This window comes from Aplidium turbinatum, chromosome 1, assembly GCF_918807975.1.
Source record: "Aplidium turbinatum chromosome 1, kaAplTurb1.1, whole genome shotgun sequence".
Classification (NCBI taxonomy): Eukaryota; Metazoa; Chordata; class Ascidiacea; order Aplousobranchia; family Polyclinidae; genus Aplidium; species Aplidium turbinatum.
Window position 1 is genome coordinate 57951900 of NC_137472.1, and position 15723 is coordinate 57967622.

The window sequence follows — 15723 nt, forward strand, 5'->3', positions numbered from 1 at the left end:
CAAAGTTATGTTATGAGCAGTGTTGTACGTTGGCGCTGAGGCTAGCGCCGTCAGTTTATGTTTTAATTGATGGAAGTGATAGCGCCGTCAATTATTTTGCCGATTTTAAGAGTCAAGCGCTAAGCATCATTTTTTTTTCATGGAAAATTTTGTTTCACAATGAGAGTTTCACAATGTATTCTGGCCAGCACGACTCATCCGAATTACCCGCTTTCGCGTTGCTTGGAATGGCCACCTGGAATATAAGCGGAAGAAGTTCGCCAAATGATGATCACTCATATCTTGAGCAGTAGGCTATCGAGAACGAGTGATAAGAGAAAGAAAGCGAAAAATCAATGAATGTCATCGCGGAGGTTGAAGATACTTTATTTCAAAAGCTCTATGCCCCTGAAAAGAGCGATGTTGGTGCAGTGGATCTCGCTAAAATAAGATTTATATAATAATGCTAAGCCATCACAGCACGCTTGGAACAGTGATAGGCTACCTTTCTGAGTAAACGTTTTCAAAAATTGTTTTTGAAATACAACACACCAATACTATCCAGCGCTGCTGTGGAACACATGTTTTCACTTGGAAAGGACATTATGCGTCCCAAACGCAGGAGATTGTCAGACAAACGTTTTGAAATGCTTGTGTTTCTACAAGGAAATAACTAATAGGCTAAGCAGCTAATTACAATACAGTCTCAAAACATAAAACCTGCTCTTTATTTATGGCTTTTGTTAACCTAATTTTGGTTGTGTGAGACCCTGGTTAATTTCAGTTTTGTGAGACCCTGGCTAAAATAGCGCTAGAAATTAGCGCTGACGCCGTCAATTTCTTTAAGAGCTGACGCAGTACTTTACGCCGTAAAGTTTTTAGGCACTTCGCGCTGACGCTGACGCCATCAATTTATTTCATTGACGCGTACAACACTGGTTATGAGCTATATATGTTGGCACACAGAATCAAAAATCAGTAATGTATATGCTGATTTAATGTTTTTCTATAAATTTTATCAAAAATTAATAGAATTTTTGGGACCGTTACAAAGATTTTTTTCCTTTTTTCATTTGTTATGTGTATTTATACTCGCAACAAAAATAAACCCCAATCAATCAATGTTATCAATATTTTGTTAGGCATACGAAGCCGAGCAACGTGATCAAGTTTAACATCTTCAAGTTTATCACAACATCTTCAAGTTACAACAACAGTTTATTAAACTTGATCACGTTGCTCGGCTTCGTATGCCTATGGTTCAACGGTACCCGGTCAATTGGTCGAAAGACATTTGGTCGACAGTCATTTGGTCGACAGACATTTGGTCGACAGGACGTTTGGTCGACAGACAATTGGTCGACAAGACATTTGGTCGACAGGACATTTGGTCGACAGACATTTGGTCGACAGGACATTTGGTCGACAGACATTTGGTCGACAGGACGTTTGGTCGACAGACATTTGGTCGACAAGACATTTGGTCGACAAGACATTTGGTCGACAGGACATTTGGTCGAAAGAACGATTCATTTTAGGGTTAACTAACCCTAACCTAACCCTAACCCTAATCCTAACCCTAACCCTAACCTTAACCCTAACCTAACCCTAACTCTAACCCAAATGTCCTGTCGACCAAATGTCTTGTCGACCAAATGTCTTGTCGACCAAATGTCTGTCGACCAAATGTCTTGTCGACCAAATGTCTGTCGACCAAATGTCTTGTCGACCAAATGTCTTGTCGACCAAATGTCCTGTCGACCAAATGTCTGTCGACCAATTGTCTGTCGACCAAACGTCCTGTCGACCAAATGTCTGTCGACCAATTGACTGTCGACCAAATGTCTTTCGACCAATCGACCGGCCACCGGTTCAACCGGGGATGGGTTCAACAAGACAAACTCTCTACCGAAGCTCTATCAATATTTTGTTGTAGCCTAATCACAGTCGTGGCAAAACTGTGAGTGTTAATAGACTACTGACTAGCGTTTGCATTTCTAAGTTAAGCATTGATCAACAATCCGATGTCTCAAAAAATTTAAGTTGAATATAGTCAATATACAGTAGCCTTATTAAAAGGTTTAATTCATTTAGGCTACACATGGCCACCTGAACATTGTTTTTTAATAGTCAGGAAACCAAACCTTTGTGTAATGTCCTTTAAAAATTTAAACGGCCCACCAATGTGTTAATGCGACATAAAATTTGAGCATCACGATAGGCTTAATGCACAAGTAAAGCACAACCAATTTTTAAATTTCATAATTTAAAATTATGCTGCAAACTCGGAAACTTTAACGCACCCTCTGAAATTGTCTCGCAAGACTCTCGGATTATGCGAACGGCCGGTTGAGACTATCTGGCTTAAGATAATGAATGTCAGTTAAAAAAGGTACCCCAAAGCTTTGTTGTAGCTTGTGGGCTATTGTGAATAAAATTTCGCAAAGCAATATATCCAAAAACAACCATGTTCGTAAAATTCAAGGTACGATTGAACAAAAAAAAGCATAGTGTCGAAAAAAAAGAACTCTATTCATTAAAGTTTTTTGGAAATGTAGATTTCGTGTGGGAATTGCTTTGCATAGTTTCCAATGTGCAATTATAACAGGATTTTTGTGCAGTTGTCAGACAGTAAAAATAACGTAAAGCCAATTTGTAGCTGCAAGTTGTTTCACTGTGCAATGGTCACTATGCAACGATTTTACTCATTTCAAAATTTATCAGCAGAATTCGTTACCTCACTGATGCTGCAGTTATCATATCCGGAATATAAGAGTCTACGTAAGATTTACCTTTGAAAATTTGTCCTTATTTGCTGCTTGTTGCAGACACTAAGTCAAAGGATCGAGAACGATGCTACGCAGTTACCAATCGAACGTTAGGCTATGCCATGTTGACTAGGTTGTTCAACAATCCTGAAGATGGATCGTTTCGTCTACAGTAGACAGTAATGATGATGCAGTTATGATAGGCCAGTTGCAAGTGTTTGTGACACATAGGCTATAAGCTACCTAACAATAGTAAATTAATACTTGGAATAAGAAAAATCGTTTGATGATTAATCAGCATTTTCTTGCAGCGTAAGCATGACATTTCGAAGTGTTGTCGTACTCGTGATGTTGACTTTGGGCTGCCAGGCTCAGTTTGACTTGGGAACTTGTAACCTTCAATGTGATGGAGATGAAAATGATACGCCAAAAGCATCCTCCAATCAATTACCCATCAGGATCCAGGGACCCCCTGGTAAGAGAGGAGTGACGGGATTGAAAGGATCTAATGGTGATCAGGGACTTAATGGACCGAAAGGAGATCCAGCGGAAAAGTGCAATTGCCATGACGTGGAAGATTTAAGGCGTACGTCATAACACAACATACATTTTATATCTTATAGTAATTTAAATGTTTACAACTTTTTGTGATTTCTCATCGCCGCTCTTCAAATTTTTCTTAGTTTTGGTCATTAGTTGTGGCAATTACTTAAAAATATAAACTTAATAAACACTTTATTGACTTTCTAGGTGCAATATTACCACAGTCATGCTCAGACATTCTTTAGAATGATGGAGCTACAAAGAGCGGGGTTTACACCATCTATCCATATGGGAATGGTGACTTGACCCATTTAAGGGTTTACTGTGATATGGAAACTGATGGTGGTGGATGGATGGTGAGTTCACAGAGTATGTTACGTCATCACTAGAAGATCATGTCTGCGTCATCACCACAAAGTGTGATTTGATTGCAAGCAGGGATTCATAGTACAGCCTTTTATGAATATGAATTCCTATATAATAGTATATAATACTATACTATGAATCCTTGATTGCAAGACAAAAATGTTCAGTTTTATAATGTGATGAGAAAAGAGAAGTAAACCAACTGTAATTTGTTAATGTTTAAATTAAATTATAGCTTTTTTTTGTTACAGCTGTATTATTTTATCACCATCGTCATGTCCAGCGTCCTTGAGAGTAATTCGCACTGTGGATGTGGCGCTATATAAATGTTGTTGTTATTGTTATTATTACTATTACGATTTATGTTGTGGTGTATCAGCTTTTCAGCTAAAACTAACAATCCTGACAAATGAAGAATTATATTGTTACACAGAAATAATTATATCTAGGCTTCGTTTTTGACATTAATTTAGTGTATTATGAACGCTGAATAAGATGGTTCAGGAAAATAATATTTTTTTGTGACTTAGTTTGAAGTTAAAGTGTTTTCTATTTTTCTCATGGCTTCCAAAGCTTTTGCTATTAGACAGCAATGCAGAATTTCTGTTTATCAATTGAGCAGCAGACTTGCAAATGGTATTTGAGACTATTCAGTACACACACCTTGTATAGACAATATTGAAGTTGCAATTTTTGTCCTCGCAATGCAATACAATGTAGTCTAAACGTTTATCTGCAGTCTGATTTATAAACAATATGAGTTTAGTTGTTGTATTACACACACTGACAGAGTAAAGTTTCTGATAGTTGTTGGTTTGGTTGATTTGGTTTTGAATCTTTATCTTCAGACTGACAAACCCTTGATTGGTTATTTTTGATAGTTTTGCATACTTGTAGACGCGTTTGATGCAGGGTGGTTACCGTGGTTGGCAGAGTGAAGTTTCCGATTGTTGAAGTATTGTTACCGGGGAATTATTCCATCCATTAGGTACCCCTGAATGGAGAGCAGTTCTTAGAATGTGTTGCTCAAGCTCACACTTTGAGAGCCGAACCAGCGTGATTTTGAGTTGGGCGCTTAAATATTGAGCTAACGAGCTGACACATTCTTATTTTGCACAAAGTCACGATCTGACGTGGCACGATTTCCATCGAACATAAGTTGCAGATTCTTTGTTACTTTATACTCTCTACCCAAATTGTATTATACTGTATAGATATAAAAATGTCCTCGTGTTCTGTTTGGGTAAGATTATGATTCTGGTTGGTTTGATGCTTTGTCACAAACATGTAGTTATGTTTTATTGTCATTGGAATCAATTAAGTATCTTGATTAAGACTTTCATTACTGGTTCATAATATACTGCTATTTTGTTTAGAATGTTTCCTGTTAGTGTAGTCAAACTATTGGGCAGCTTACTACATAACGGAAAGTCCACTGTGTTAATCTCGACAACCAGCTCTGCGTCAGCACTTCAAAGTCTCTGCAAGTATGCGAAACTCTCAGCAATTACCACTCCGAAATCTTGTCAGTCCGAGGATAAAGAATCAAACCACTCAACAAACTTCAGATAATGTTATAGCTTACTAAGTTCAAGACTTTTAAACTACCACTTTCAGATGTTAAAGAAATCTATTTTCCAGGTGTTTCAAAAACGAATAGATGGTTCAGAGGATTTCTATAGAAATTTTACTGATTACGTCAAAGGTTTTGGACGATTAGAAGGAGAGTTCTGGTTAGGTGAGGAAATACTTTAGAAGTGTGGACTAGAATGGTTAAACTTGTCTTCAGTAAATGATCGTTCTCATTTTCATCAGGTTATTGATGATATGTTTGCATAACGGAATAAATACAGATATTATTGTTACCTGTATTATTAAGTATTGTATTTATTATTAGGTAATGTAGTTTATTACTAGGTATTGCCATACTATTGTTATTGTAAGATTATTTTTGTCATTGAGGTTGTTGTTATTATTTGCATAATAGAATGGATACAAATGTTATGGCAGAGTTGGGCAACTAAATTTACCATTTATTTACCACCAAGGTAACATTTTAATTGCTATGTCTGGTGAAATTGTTTAGCTTAAAAGCCAAACTTAGTTTTGTTCAAACATAAACCACTCTTAAAATTAAAAAATAACCACAATCAACTTCTACGTTTCTTGTGCAGTCACATCGCGTTTTGACGTGGACTTTGATTTATTACAATGTTATGTAGGACGTCACAGAACAAGTAGCGCTTTTTGACAAACTTAAAAAAAAAATCCTTCAAAACGTGAAATACAAAATATGGCACTATTTAAATAGTAAAGGTTTTCTGGGCTGGTGTTGATTGCTTAACCCTATCTTAATACGAGCTGTTTTCGTACGCGGAAAGCACGTCACGGGCTATCTTATTTCCGTACTAATTAATAGCTAATAACCGGAGCTATGAAAATCACAGAGCCAAAATATTTTACAAGATAATAGCCATGCGTATTGTGCGTATAGAAATAGTTTTTTACCAAACAAGTATATAGAAATAAAGTGTTTGAGATGAAAAAACGTCAGAAAGTCGGTTTATATTTAATTTCCCGAAAATAGCTTCAAAATTAAAATTTTGAATTAACATTAAATTATATATGAAGAGCCCAGTTCCAAAACCGCTTAGGCGCCACTTTTACCAAAATTGAGTTTAGAGTGTCATTAGGTAGAGTATTACCATAGGTACCTACCATCCATTCCTTTTTTTCCAAAACCTTCTCTTTCTGCTTCAAATTCGACACTAAAAATTGCGTTTTCTTCCAAAACCGCTTACGCGCCATCACACTTTGTTTCCAAAACCACTTGTATCCAAATTAACCAATCATATTAAGCCATTGTATCACGTGACATATCGCTGATTGTTAAACTGTTTTCGTCATCGTTTCGTGATAAGCAGCAGTGTTACCATTTGGCAAATTTCACTACCAAATTCGAGATTTGGCAGAATTTTACGTTGTTGGCAGTAAAATTTTGAGTTGGCAGAATTTTGGCCAACATTTTTGGTGAGTTGACAGTCAGTCTCTGGTCAGTTTGGCAAAATTTGAAATGTGTTTGGTAGTTTGAAGCATCTACTATCTGGCAACACTGATAAGCACTGTTGTAGGCTTGTAGCCTATTGTTGCAGTTACCAACGGTGCTTGGTAGCCTACTTGAGCTTTATAACTGTGTTTTTTTGCTTTGTTTAAAGTGGATTTGGATTGTGGTGATGAATTAGTGGTGGTCAGCTTGGAAAAATGGTTTCAAAAATTGGTTTCTTTCATTCTGGCAGTTTTTATTCTCCAGTTTATTTCCAAAACCGCTTATATCCACATTTTTAATTATATAAAAAGGCGATTTCAGCCCTCTAATATTCCTTAGATCTGGACAAACGTCATGGCTCAATTCAGTAGGTAGTTATACATCGTTAGAAATCAAAAACGCATTACATTTACCAAGTGAAACTGTCATAAACGTTTTTCGTGGTTTTCTCGAAATCACCGAAAGTGGATGTAAGCGGTTTTGGAAACAAGCTCTTCATATATCTAGCATTGCACGAAAATGTTTAGCCACCTGAGACGAAATGATTATTGTGAAGGGCAGGAAGATAGAAAAATGACCACTGTAGGTTTAGAAATTTTGCAAAGAATATAAAACTAAAAGTCAAGAAATTTCAAATTTCTAGCGTATTTCCTTCTGAGAAATATTTCAGTATAGGCCTACTAGAATGGGGCGTCCACATAAAATCCCGTGTCGCTACAGATAGGGTTAACTTCTTGCAAAAGTCTGTGTAAGGAGAGTTTATACTGTACCGTACCGATGAGGCTGTAAAACCGAAAGGATGTTCCACAATTTTGAGCCACCTTGCATTATCGTCAATCTGAAAGGAAGCATGTTTTCAACAATATTTCTTAAAATTATTTCATCTCTTTTAGGATTAGATGTCCTTCACAAATTGACTAAAGATGGAGAGTATGAAATGAGAGTAGATATGGAAGATTTTGAAGGCGAAACAAGATATGCGTCATACAAGTAGGAGGAAGTCTTTGTCTCAGAACTTTAAATTAAATTACTAGAGTTGATTTTATGTTTTAGCCTAGTTGTAGACTATACAGTAGGCTACTATATTCAGGCAAGAAGTGCGCTAGAATCTACAAAAAATAGACTGATTAGTTATGACGTAACAAAAATTCCCTTAAAAGACTAATATATCTAACCCTAATGAATTATAACCCATAAATTATATCTAATTATATGAATTATATCTAACCCTATGAATTTAACATTGTTTATCGAGTAAATATAAAATGTACAGTAGATATATTCCTTCATCGACTTCCATTTCGTCCGCATGCATTCAGTACTATTCCGCCTTTAATACATGCAGCTCCCAGTAAATTTTCAAATAGAAAGTTTTCACGCAGTCACACAAGGGCCAAGCTGGTGGGTACATTACAATCTTTAATCTGTAGATTCTGTGATTAGCAGGATCAGGATTTAGTGACATTTTGATAAGTTATTGGTATGATTCGACATTCACAGATCAAACATGGAGCACTTATCCACTTAGACCAGCGACGTCCAAACTTTTTTGCGGGAAGGCAAAGTTTGATAATGCGGAAGTGCCCGCGGGTCAACAGCCTCAAACAATACTATTTTACGTAAAGAAAGATGCATATATACAGTGGTAATACTGTATTATGTATTAAGGCTGAGCACTTACTAGCACAGCGAGCAATTGCCATTCGCTTACCATAACGGTACAGCTTCCACATTATACTCACTTAGACCACCCAATCAACTATATGTTTCTCGGCAGCCGATTGTAGTAAGAGTTGATAGGATAGACACCGTGTTTCGCCCATGACGTTAATGAAGCCCGTAGAGCAGTGGTTCTCAATCTTTTTGTCATGGTAGACCCCTTTTGGTACCTTCGAAGCGGTCGCGGACCCCTAAAAATTTATATTTGAAATTTTGGTATATCGCGTGTCTTTATGGAATCATATGTTACATAAATTTCAAAGCCACACACTTAGAAGAATTTGCTGGATTCGCAACGCACTTGACGATTGATGAAATTATGTTACGGTATGAGCTATATGTTGGCATACAGGATCAAATATCAGCAATACAGTATATATGCTCATTTGATGTTTTTCTATAAATTTTATCAAAAGTTACTAGAATACTTGTAACCATTAAAAAGAACTTCTCCCTTTTTTCATTTGTACTCAACATTAATTTGTTATAATCACAGTCATTGCTAAACTGTGAGTGGTGACTTGTGATTGACTGCTGACTAACGTTTGCATTTCTAAGTTTTCTAAGTAAATCATTGATCAACAATCTGCTGTCTCAAAAGAATTAAGTTGAACATAGCCTTATTAAAAAGTTTAAGTCATTTAAATGATATTTTTTAGTTAAGAAACCAAACCTTTGTGCTATGTCCTTTGCAATTTCAAACGATGCACCAGTGCGTTGTGACTTACCGTTTGAGAACCACTGTACGCTAATGCATAAACAAAGCACAAGCAATTGTTAAATTTTGTAATTTATCAATTATGCTGAAAACTCGGAAACTTTCATGGACCTCTTGGGGTCCGTGGACCCCCGATTGAGAACCACTGCCGATTATATTTGAAACAAAGTTTTTGCCAAAACATGATGAGCGGCCTTTGCAAAATGTAAAAAAGTTTGAAACTTACAGCAATGCCTCCTAGCAGGGCAGCATTAATTAGGAGTGGTTGTTAAAGTTGCTAGCAAGAAAATGAATGAATGGTCGACTCTCGACTATATCACTTATTACTACACTCTTTTAGGCAATAATTGTTGATAGATGAGTCTAACTTCACCGGCATGGATGTGTTTTTAAGAAAATGCTGTCAGCCTGCTGCGTAGTCTAGTGAAAGGACGTTGGTTCGACACCGCTCCGAAGCACCTGGCTGTGTCTCTGCGAAGATATGGCAAGCCATAATATGGGGATCAGCTGACTCGAAGACTATAAGTCACTTCGGTGCTTCCTGTCGTCTGCTGTATCGCATGTGTGATCGTAGTGTACTGTTTATTTGTTATCACAATGGGCGCAAATAAAAACACGATTATTATTTGCATAACTGTCCTCATCAATTTTTTTTTAAATGGACATTGAATTTGTACGACTTCTGTGTGTCTGCGTGCCAAAAATAATGCAATGGGCAACTGTAGCCGCCGGCCATACAAAAACGTATCGTTGACCGGATTGAGCCCGTGGGCATTACTTTGGACACCCCTGACAAAGACTATAGCAATGATGAAGTTTCAGTTTGACATAAAGCTATTTTATACATCTAGTTTTTATCATTATCATCTTCATAATAAAATATAGATACTTGTACAGTATATCAATCTGTGTTTTGGCTGTAACTTTCGCAGTCACTGTTGTGTTGTGAAGATATTTCTGTTTGTGTCTCGTCTGCTTCGTCAACAGACCAGTGTAACTTATATCTTTGGTTTGTGTGTTTTTTGTTTCAGTGACTTTGTGGTTGGAGTTGGAACAAATTATACTTTGACTTTTGGAGGATACAGTGGAACTGCAGGTAGAGTTTGTTTCAACTTGACAGTTGACCGAAAGACAAATTATCAAAATAACAGTTCGTAAAACGACAGCTCCATAAAACGACAATCCGTTGAAGTAGTTGTGATCAAAATGACGTGTCATTGAAAAATTAACCCAATTTATTGAAACGACAGGAATTTGGGGGAATTAAGGACTGGAGAATTGGGTCAATTGAATCATTTGAAGAGTTTTGTCCGACGATTTTCGCCTTTTCGCTATTTTCGATAATTTAATAACTCTAATAACCTCCAATATCTTAATCCACGAAATCTTAAGGATCCACTTTTGTTAACTTTCTTATTAAATACCAAATTGTTTATACAAAATTTCTTTTAAATTAAGTTTCGATGCTAAAGCTTCGACACAAACAAAAACTTTTATGAAAGAATGGTCAATGCAAAACACAAAGTCCAAAAATGAGCAATTTTAGTTGGGGGTGTAAGGACTCAACCTTAAAAAAAAATTAGGCTATCTTTTTACCACAATTAATACCTATTTGCGTAATTTGTAGCTAAATATTGTATCTTTTTTTAAGATTGCACAGTTGGAATCAAAACTATATTTTTGGAAAAGTTGTAAGAAAAATGTTTTGTTTAACAATAAAGTTAAATTTAAAATCACTGTTATATGACGACGTAGGAATTTCATTATTTTGTTTTGTGGAAATGTTTTGAATAGTTTTAAAAGTAATCATGGGAAGGTTTTTAAGATTATTGCAAAAAAGTAAAATTTGTTAGAAAGGCTGCAATTATTCTGCTTGCTTTGTGTAACCACAATGACCAGAAACTTTAGTTTGTGCTTCTTATGATTTTATTCGACATTATTCATTCCAACAAATTAACACTCTTTTTCTTCATTTAGCCAAAGTATGATCAGCAATCTTTGACCGATTAAATATTTAGCATTTCTTTTTCACTAAAATAAACAAAATGTAATAAATATGTTGATCATGCATCTAATTTGCTACACTAATTTAGCTATTTTTTAATCAAACAAAATATTATTTTAAGTTTTTCTAAATTTATTTTTTATGACACAATAAGGCTTACTGCTGACCATCATGTAAATGTATTTTTAAAAAAGTTTCTTTTTAAATTGTCATATTTTGCAGGACAAGCATTGTTTTCAGCACGATTCAGTGCCAAAGATCGTGATCAGGATGCGTGGTCCGATGGTAGTTGCTCCAATCTCTACAAAGGTGGTTGGTGGTATGCAATTTGTCACCACGCCAATCCCAATGGATTGTACTTGGGAGGATCACACGACTCATATGCAGATGGAATAGAATGGAAGACTTGGCATGGATTCCATTACTCTCTCAAACGAATTGAAATGAAGCTAAAGAAAAAATAATAATGCACAATATAATATAATACCAAATATAATATAATATAATATCAAATTAATGTATAATATGGTTAATTTTGTGCGCTGTAAATGTAACTATGATCTAAAACAGTGACATAACATGCATGTATTTGTTGTTTATTTTTACTGTATAACTTACAGTGCATATTAACATGTTGCACCACATATAGCACTTGTAATTTTCTACTGGCAACAAAAAGTTTATTTATCAAGGACGTATTTGACATTGACACCACGCTTTAACAAAAAATTTGCTGTTAATCATATTTGTTGTAATTCTTGCTTCAGTCAACAAGTTTTAAAAGCTTCAGTGCACCATTTCGACAGCAATCAACTTTATCAAATAGAAATAATTTTGGGCACTGATCTGTGAAATTTTCTAGAAGTATTATTTCCAAATCTAAGAGTATAGTTGGTAATGAATAACAGATTATGTCACCTGGGAGCAGTAAAAAAATGTGATGGCTTTTAGAATCTTCTAGTAGGGGAAGGGTTAAATCAGATTTTTTCAAATCTAAATTTAGCCTTGGTTTTAATAAGCAACAATACACTCTAAGACCACTGGTAAAAAGTTTTAAAATGTTTGTCCAAACAATAATATTCTTCTATCCTAAAAATTACTTTTGACCCACAAGTCAAATATTTGGCTCGACGGCTGTGGCTCGACGGCTTTTGGTTGCCTGTAGCCTACACCTAGTGGAAGACCAGCCAGCTTGACCATATATCCTTAGTCCAGCCAGCTATGTATATTGTATATTGACCAGCTTAATTGACCAAAAGATAATATAGATAACATACCACACAGTAGATACTATTGGTACACATTTCACTTGTTTTATATAATTACAAGTAGGCGATTGTCATCACAAACTTTTCTAGCAGTATATTTGCAACCATCAATGAGGCCTACTTCTGAGCAACATTGTATGACGTAAACAATAGTGCATTATATCCAACCTTTACCGCCACAAAAAAATTATTGATGATGTCTTGTCATGACTATATCTTGATATCGCATCTTTCTTGAGCCTGCTTATATGGATAAGTGAAATGTTAATTTATAAACTGATGTATACTCATACTGGGCCTACGCTTTTATAGTATCTAACAAAACATTACAAATTGTTAAAAGGAAATTAGCCTAACAAGAAATGTTATACAATCGAAGACTTTAATGCACAAAACAATGCTCCACTTTCAGTAGATAAATTCACTGCAAATGAAAGTATGTACAGTATGTAGGTAGGCCACGTATGTTTGAATTAACAATGGTTGTTTCCTCTTTCAACTGACATCGCTTTCTTTGTATCTGATGAGCAATGATTTGATCAACTCCTCTTTCCGTTACAAATTATTTTTAAATGCGCAAAGCTTCCTTGGCGAAGCCTTCTTTCTTTTCCAACTGCCGTTCCAGATCCGGAAAGGCTCACCAATCCTTTTTTAAATTTTACGAATAATGCAATATGAGACAACCAGTTTTGTTTCTATAACTTTATGTTAAGTTACATAGAAACGATCACGTTTTTGATCAGTTATTGACTCTTGCTTTATTGATTATTGCAACTCTGCAATTAATGACATCATGCAAATAATTTAACCAAAATGCAACCTTTGTAAATTTCAATAAGGGCGCACGATCGAAGGAAAAATATACAAGGTACAAAATTTCAGTTCAATTGAAATGGACGAAAGGTTCATTAATGCAAGTCGTGGGTTATGAACAGGGCTGTGGAGCAGTGGCGTAGCTACCCATTGGATCTTGTGAATAAATCCAGGGGCGGCACGTTGCTGGAGGGCGGCACGTTGCTGGAGGGCGGCAAAATGTGATAACGTTTTAAACGAACAAAGAAAGTCTCACTAATTTATGCTCAGAGAGACTCAGACTTAAATGACCAAGTTAACACTGATCTAAGTGAAGCCAAAAAATTACACGTAGGCAAAAGACGCAGGTCTATCGTCTGTTGAAGAAACCAAAAGATGCATGTTAAAAGCTATAGACGGGTTTCGGAGTGAAGCGGAAAAGTGTTTCAGCGATATGTGTTTGCTAAATGAAGTATTCCCCTTTTTAAACCCCCCTCCTTGTTGCGAAGTGACAGTATCGAAATAGATATGGACAAATTTGTGAAAATGTATGCTGATGACGTAATTTTACGGAGGTAAGACTAGAAATCTCTAGGTTTAATCGACTAGTAGCTTACAATCCAGTGGTTTTACATTTAAAAATGACGCTACAGCGCTGGACGTGCTCCAGCGAAGCAAACATCGTTTATGTGAATCAACACCTTATTTATTTATAAGCCTTTAGTTTTACCTCACTGTTGCCGTTTCTATCGCAAGCCGTGAAAGAAGTTTTTCAAAACTTAAGTTGATAAAATCTTACTGGAGATCCACTGTGGGAGAAAGCAGGCTGTCTGCGCTAGCAATAGACTACTGTCCATTGAAAGTGATAGTCGAGACATTATCTTTTGACGATATAATTTCTAAATTTGCTTCATTGAAAGCTAGACGTATTGAATTTTGAAGTTTCAATAAAATTAAACAAACACAGCTTTAATTCTTCTGTTGTCTGGAATTTTAATCAGCGTTTACGATGGTGTTAATGGGAGGGGGCTGCATTTCTTGCAAAATCCAAAGGCGATATATTGCGTTGCTACGCTAGTGCTGTGGAGTCGGAGTCTGAAAGATTTTGGGGTGTCTGCAGTCGGAGTCGTTAAAAAAACGACCTTCTCTGACTCCGGCTTGATAAACAATGATGAACAATGAAAATGTTGTTTGCCATACATTTTTTCAAAATATTGTTTTTTGTTTTCGGTATTGCGCTCCAAACCGTTACCAAAATATAGTTTTGTAACAGTCGCCGTTTCAATTTTGATTACAACTTTAGTAAAAAAATGAAAAAGGACAAAACTTCTAAAAATATGGAAACCCTCTAAAATCTGAGGAGTCGAAATCGCACATTTTTCGCAAAAATCCACAGACCTGGTTATGAACCCGCAAAATCTGCTATGACTGGTGGTAACTACATCAATGCCCAGCTCATAGCGAGTTATTTTTTGTTTATAGTGACTTTCTGGATCGAAATCTGGTGGGCGATTTTTGCAATTAAATCTTTGCTCTCACAAACAAGTGTCTTGGCATTAGTTGTTGCATGACCAACTTTAACCTTAATTGAGATGGGTGTATACACTACGGCATCAGACCAGAGCGACGGCCATTCAGATGGACAAATCTGGAGTTGCTATGTGCAAGGTCTCTGTGCAACCCAGGCACTGCATGTTGTGCCTACCAGACACGGACTATGGCGAAGCGAAATGTTGGCTTTTTGTGCAGTGCTTTTCTATCGAAGCTTATACATTTGGTTGATACACCATATAGATTGATACATTTCTTTGCGACGGAGTTGTATACTGAAAGGTCCCACTTACCGCACTGGACGCTCAGCTGGGGGCATAAAAAAGATAGTTCGCTGTTTGGGGCTTGGTGCCACAAATACATGTTACTGGGCCTGTGCTGTAATCCCAACTTCGCAGTGACTTGAATGGCTCTATGGCATGTGAGCGATTTTTTCCATGTCAAATCAATTTAGTGAGTTTTTGGAGGAATGACAAATGCTTGCCGTTGTTGCAATCACTTTCATCTCATGCTTTGCTTCCATGTTGTTGAGTTGATTATTTTCACTACAGCCAGGGACGTAGCCAGCACAAAATTTCTGGGGAGAGAAGAAAATAATTATTTTTGCACGTGAACGAGGCCGTCAACGAATCACCGAAGGCGGAGCACGGAGATGTGAGGGACCTCCTGAAAAAAGTTTGAAAAAATACTTTAAAATTGCGCTTTCTGAGAGTACTTTTATCTTACATCATTAGTAGTAAAACTTTGTCCAATAATGCTGTAACAAAATGTAACATTTGTATTTAAAATATTTTGAGGGGAGTGGGGCAATTGCTCCCTTCTTCCCTTCTTGACAACGCCCCTGATTACAACAACAAGCTTTGGGTGTATTGATGGAGTTGTTCTGATTAGGCGGTTGTGTCTTGGCTAAGTAACAATATAGGCCTAAGCCTTTTCGCTTGTTCGATTTCGCTGTAGAAGAGACACAA

General features: G+C 36.4%; 1 protein-coding gene across 1 annotated transcript; it reads left to right on the forward strand.

Annotated features, from left to right (window-relative positions):
• The first annotated feature begins 3065 nt into the window (after positions 1-3065).
• LOC145767701 (microfibril-associated glycoprotein 4-like) lies at positions 3066-11608 on the forward strand. The gene is made up of 6 exons (XM_082579527.1): positions 3066-3317; positions 3536-3646; positions 5298-5394; positions 7596-7692; positions 10171-10235; positions 11367-11608. The coding sequence occupies exons 1-6, from the start codon at positions 3066-3068 to the stop codon at positions 11606-11608; spliced, it is 864 nt and encodes a 287-aa protein (XP_082435653.1).
• The last annotated feature ends 4115 nt before the right edge of the window (positions 11609-15723 follow it).

Coding starts and splice junctions, on each gene's coding strand:
- LOC145767701 (XM_082579527.1), top strand. CDS start 3,066: ATGACATTTCGAAGTGTTGTCGTACTCGTGATGTTGACTTTGGGCTGC. Junction 3,647..5,297: donor CTGATGGTGGTGGATGGATG/GTGAGTTCACAG, acceptor TCTATTTTCCAG/GTGTTTCAAAAACGAATAGA. Junction 10,236..11,366: donor AGGATACAGTGGAACTGCAG/GTAGAGTTTGTT, acceptor CATATTTTGCAG/GACAAGCATTGTTTTCAGCA.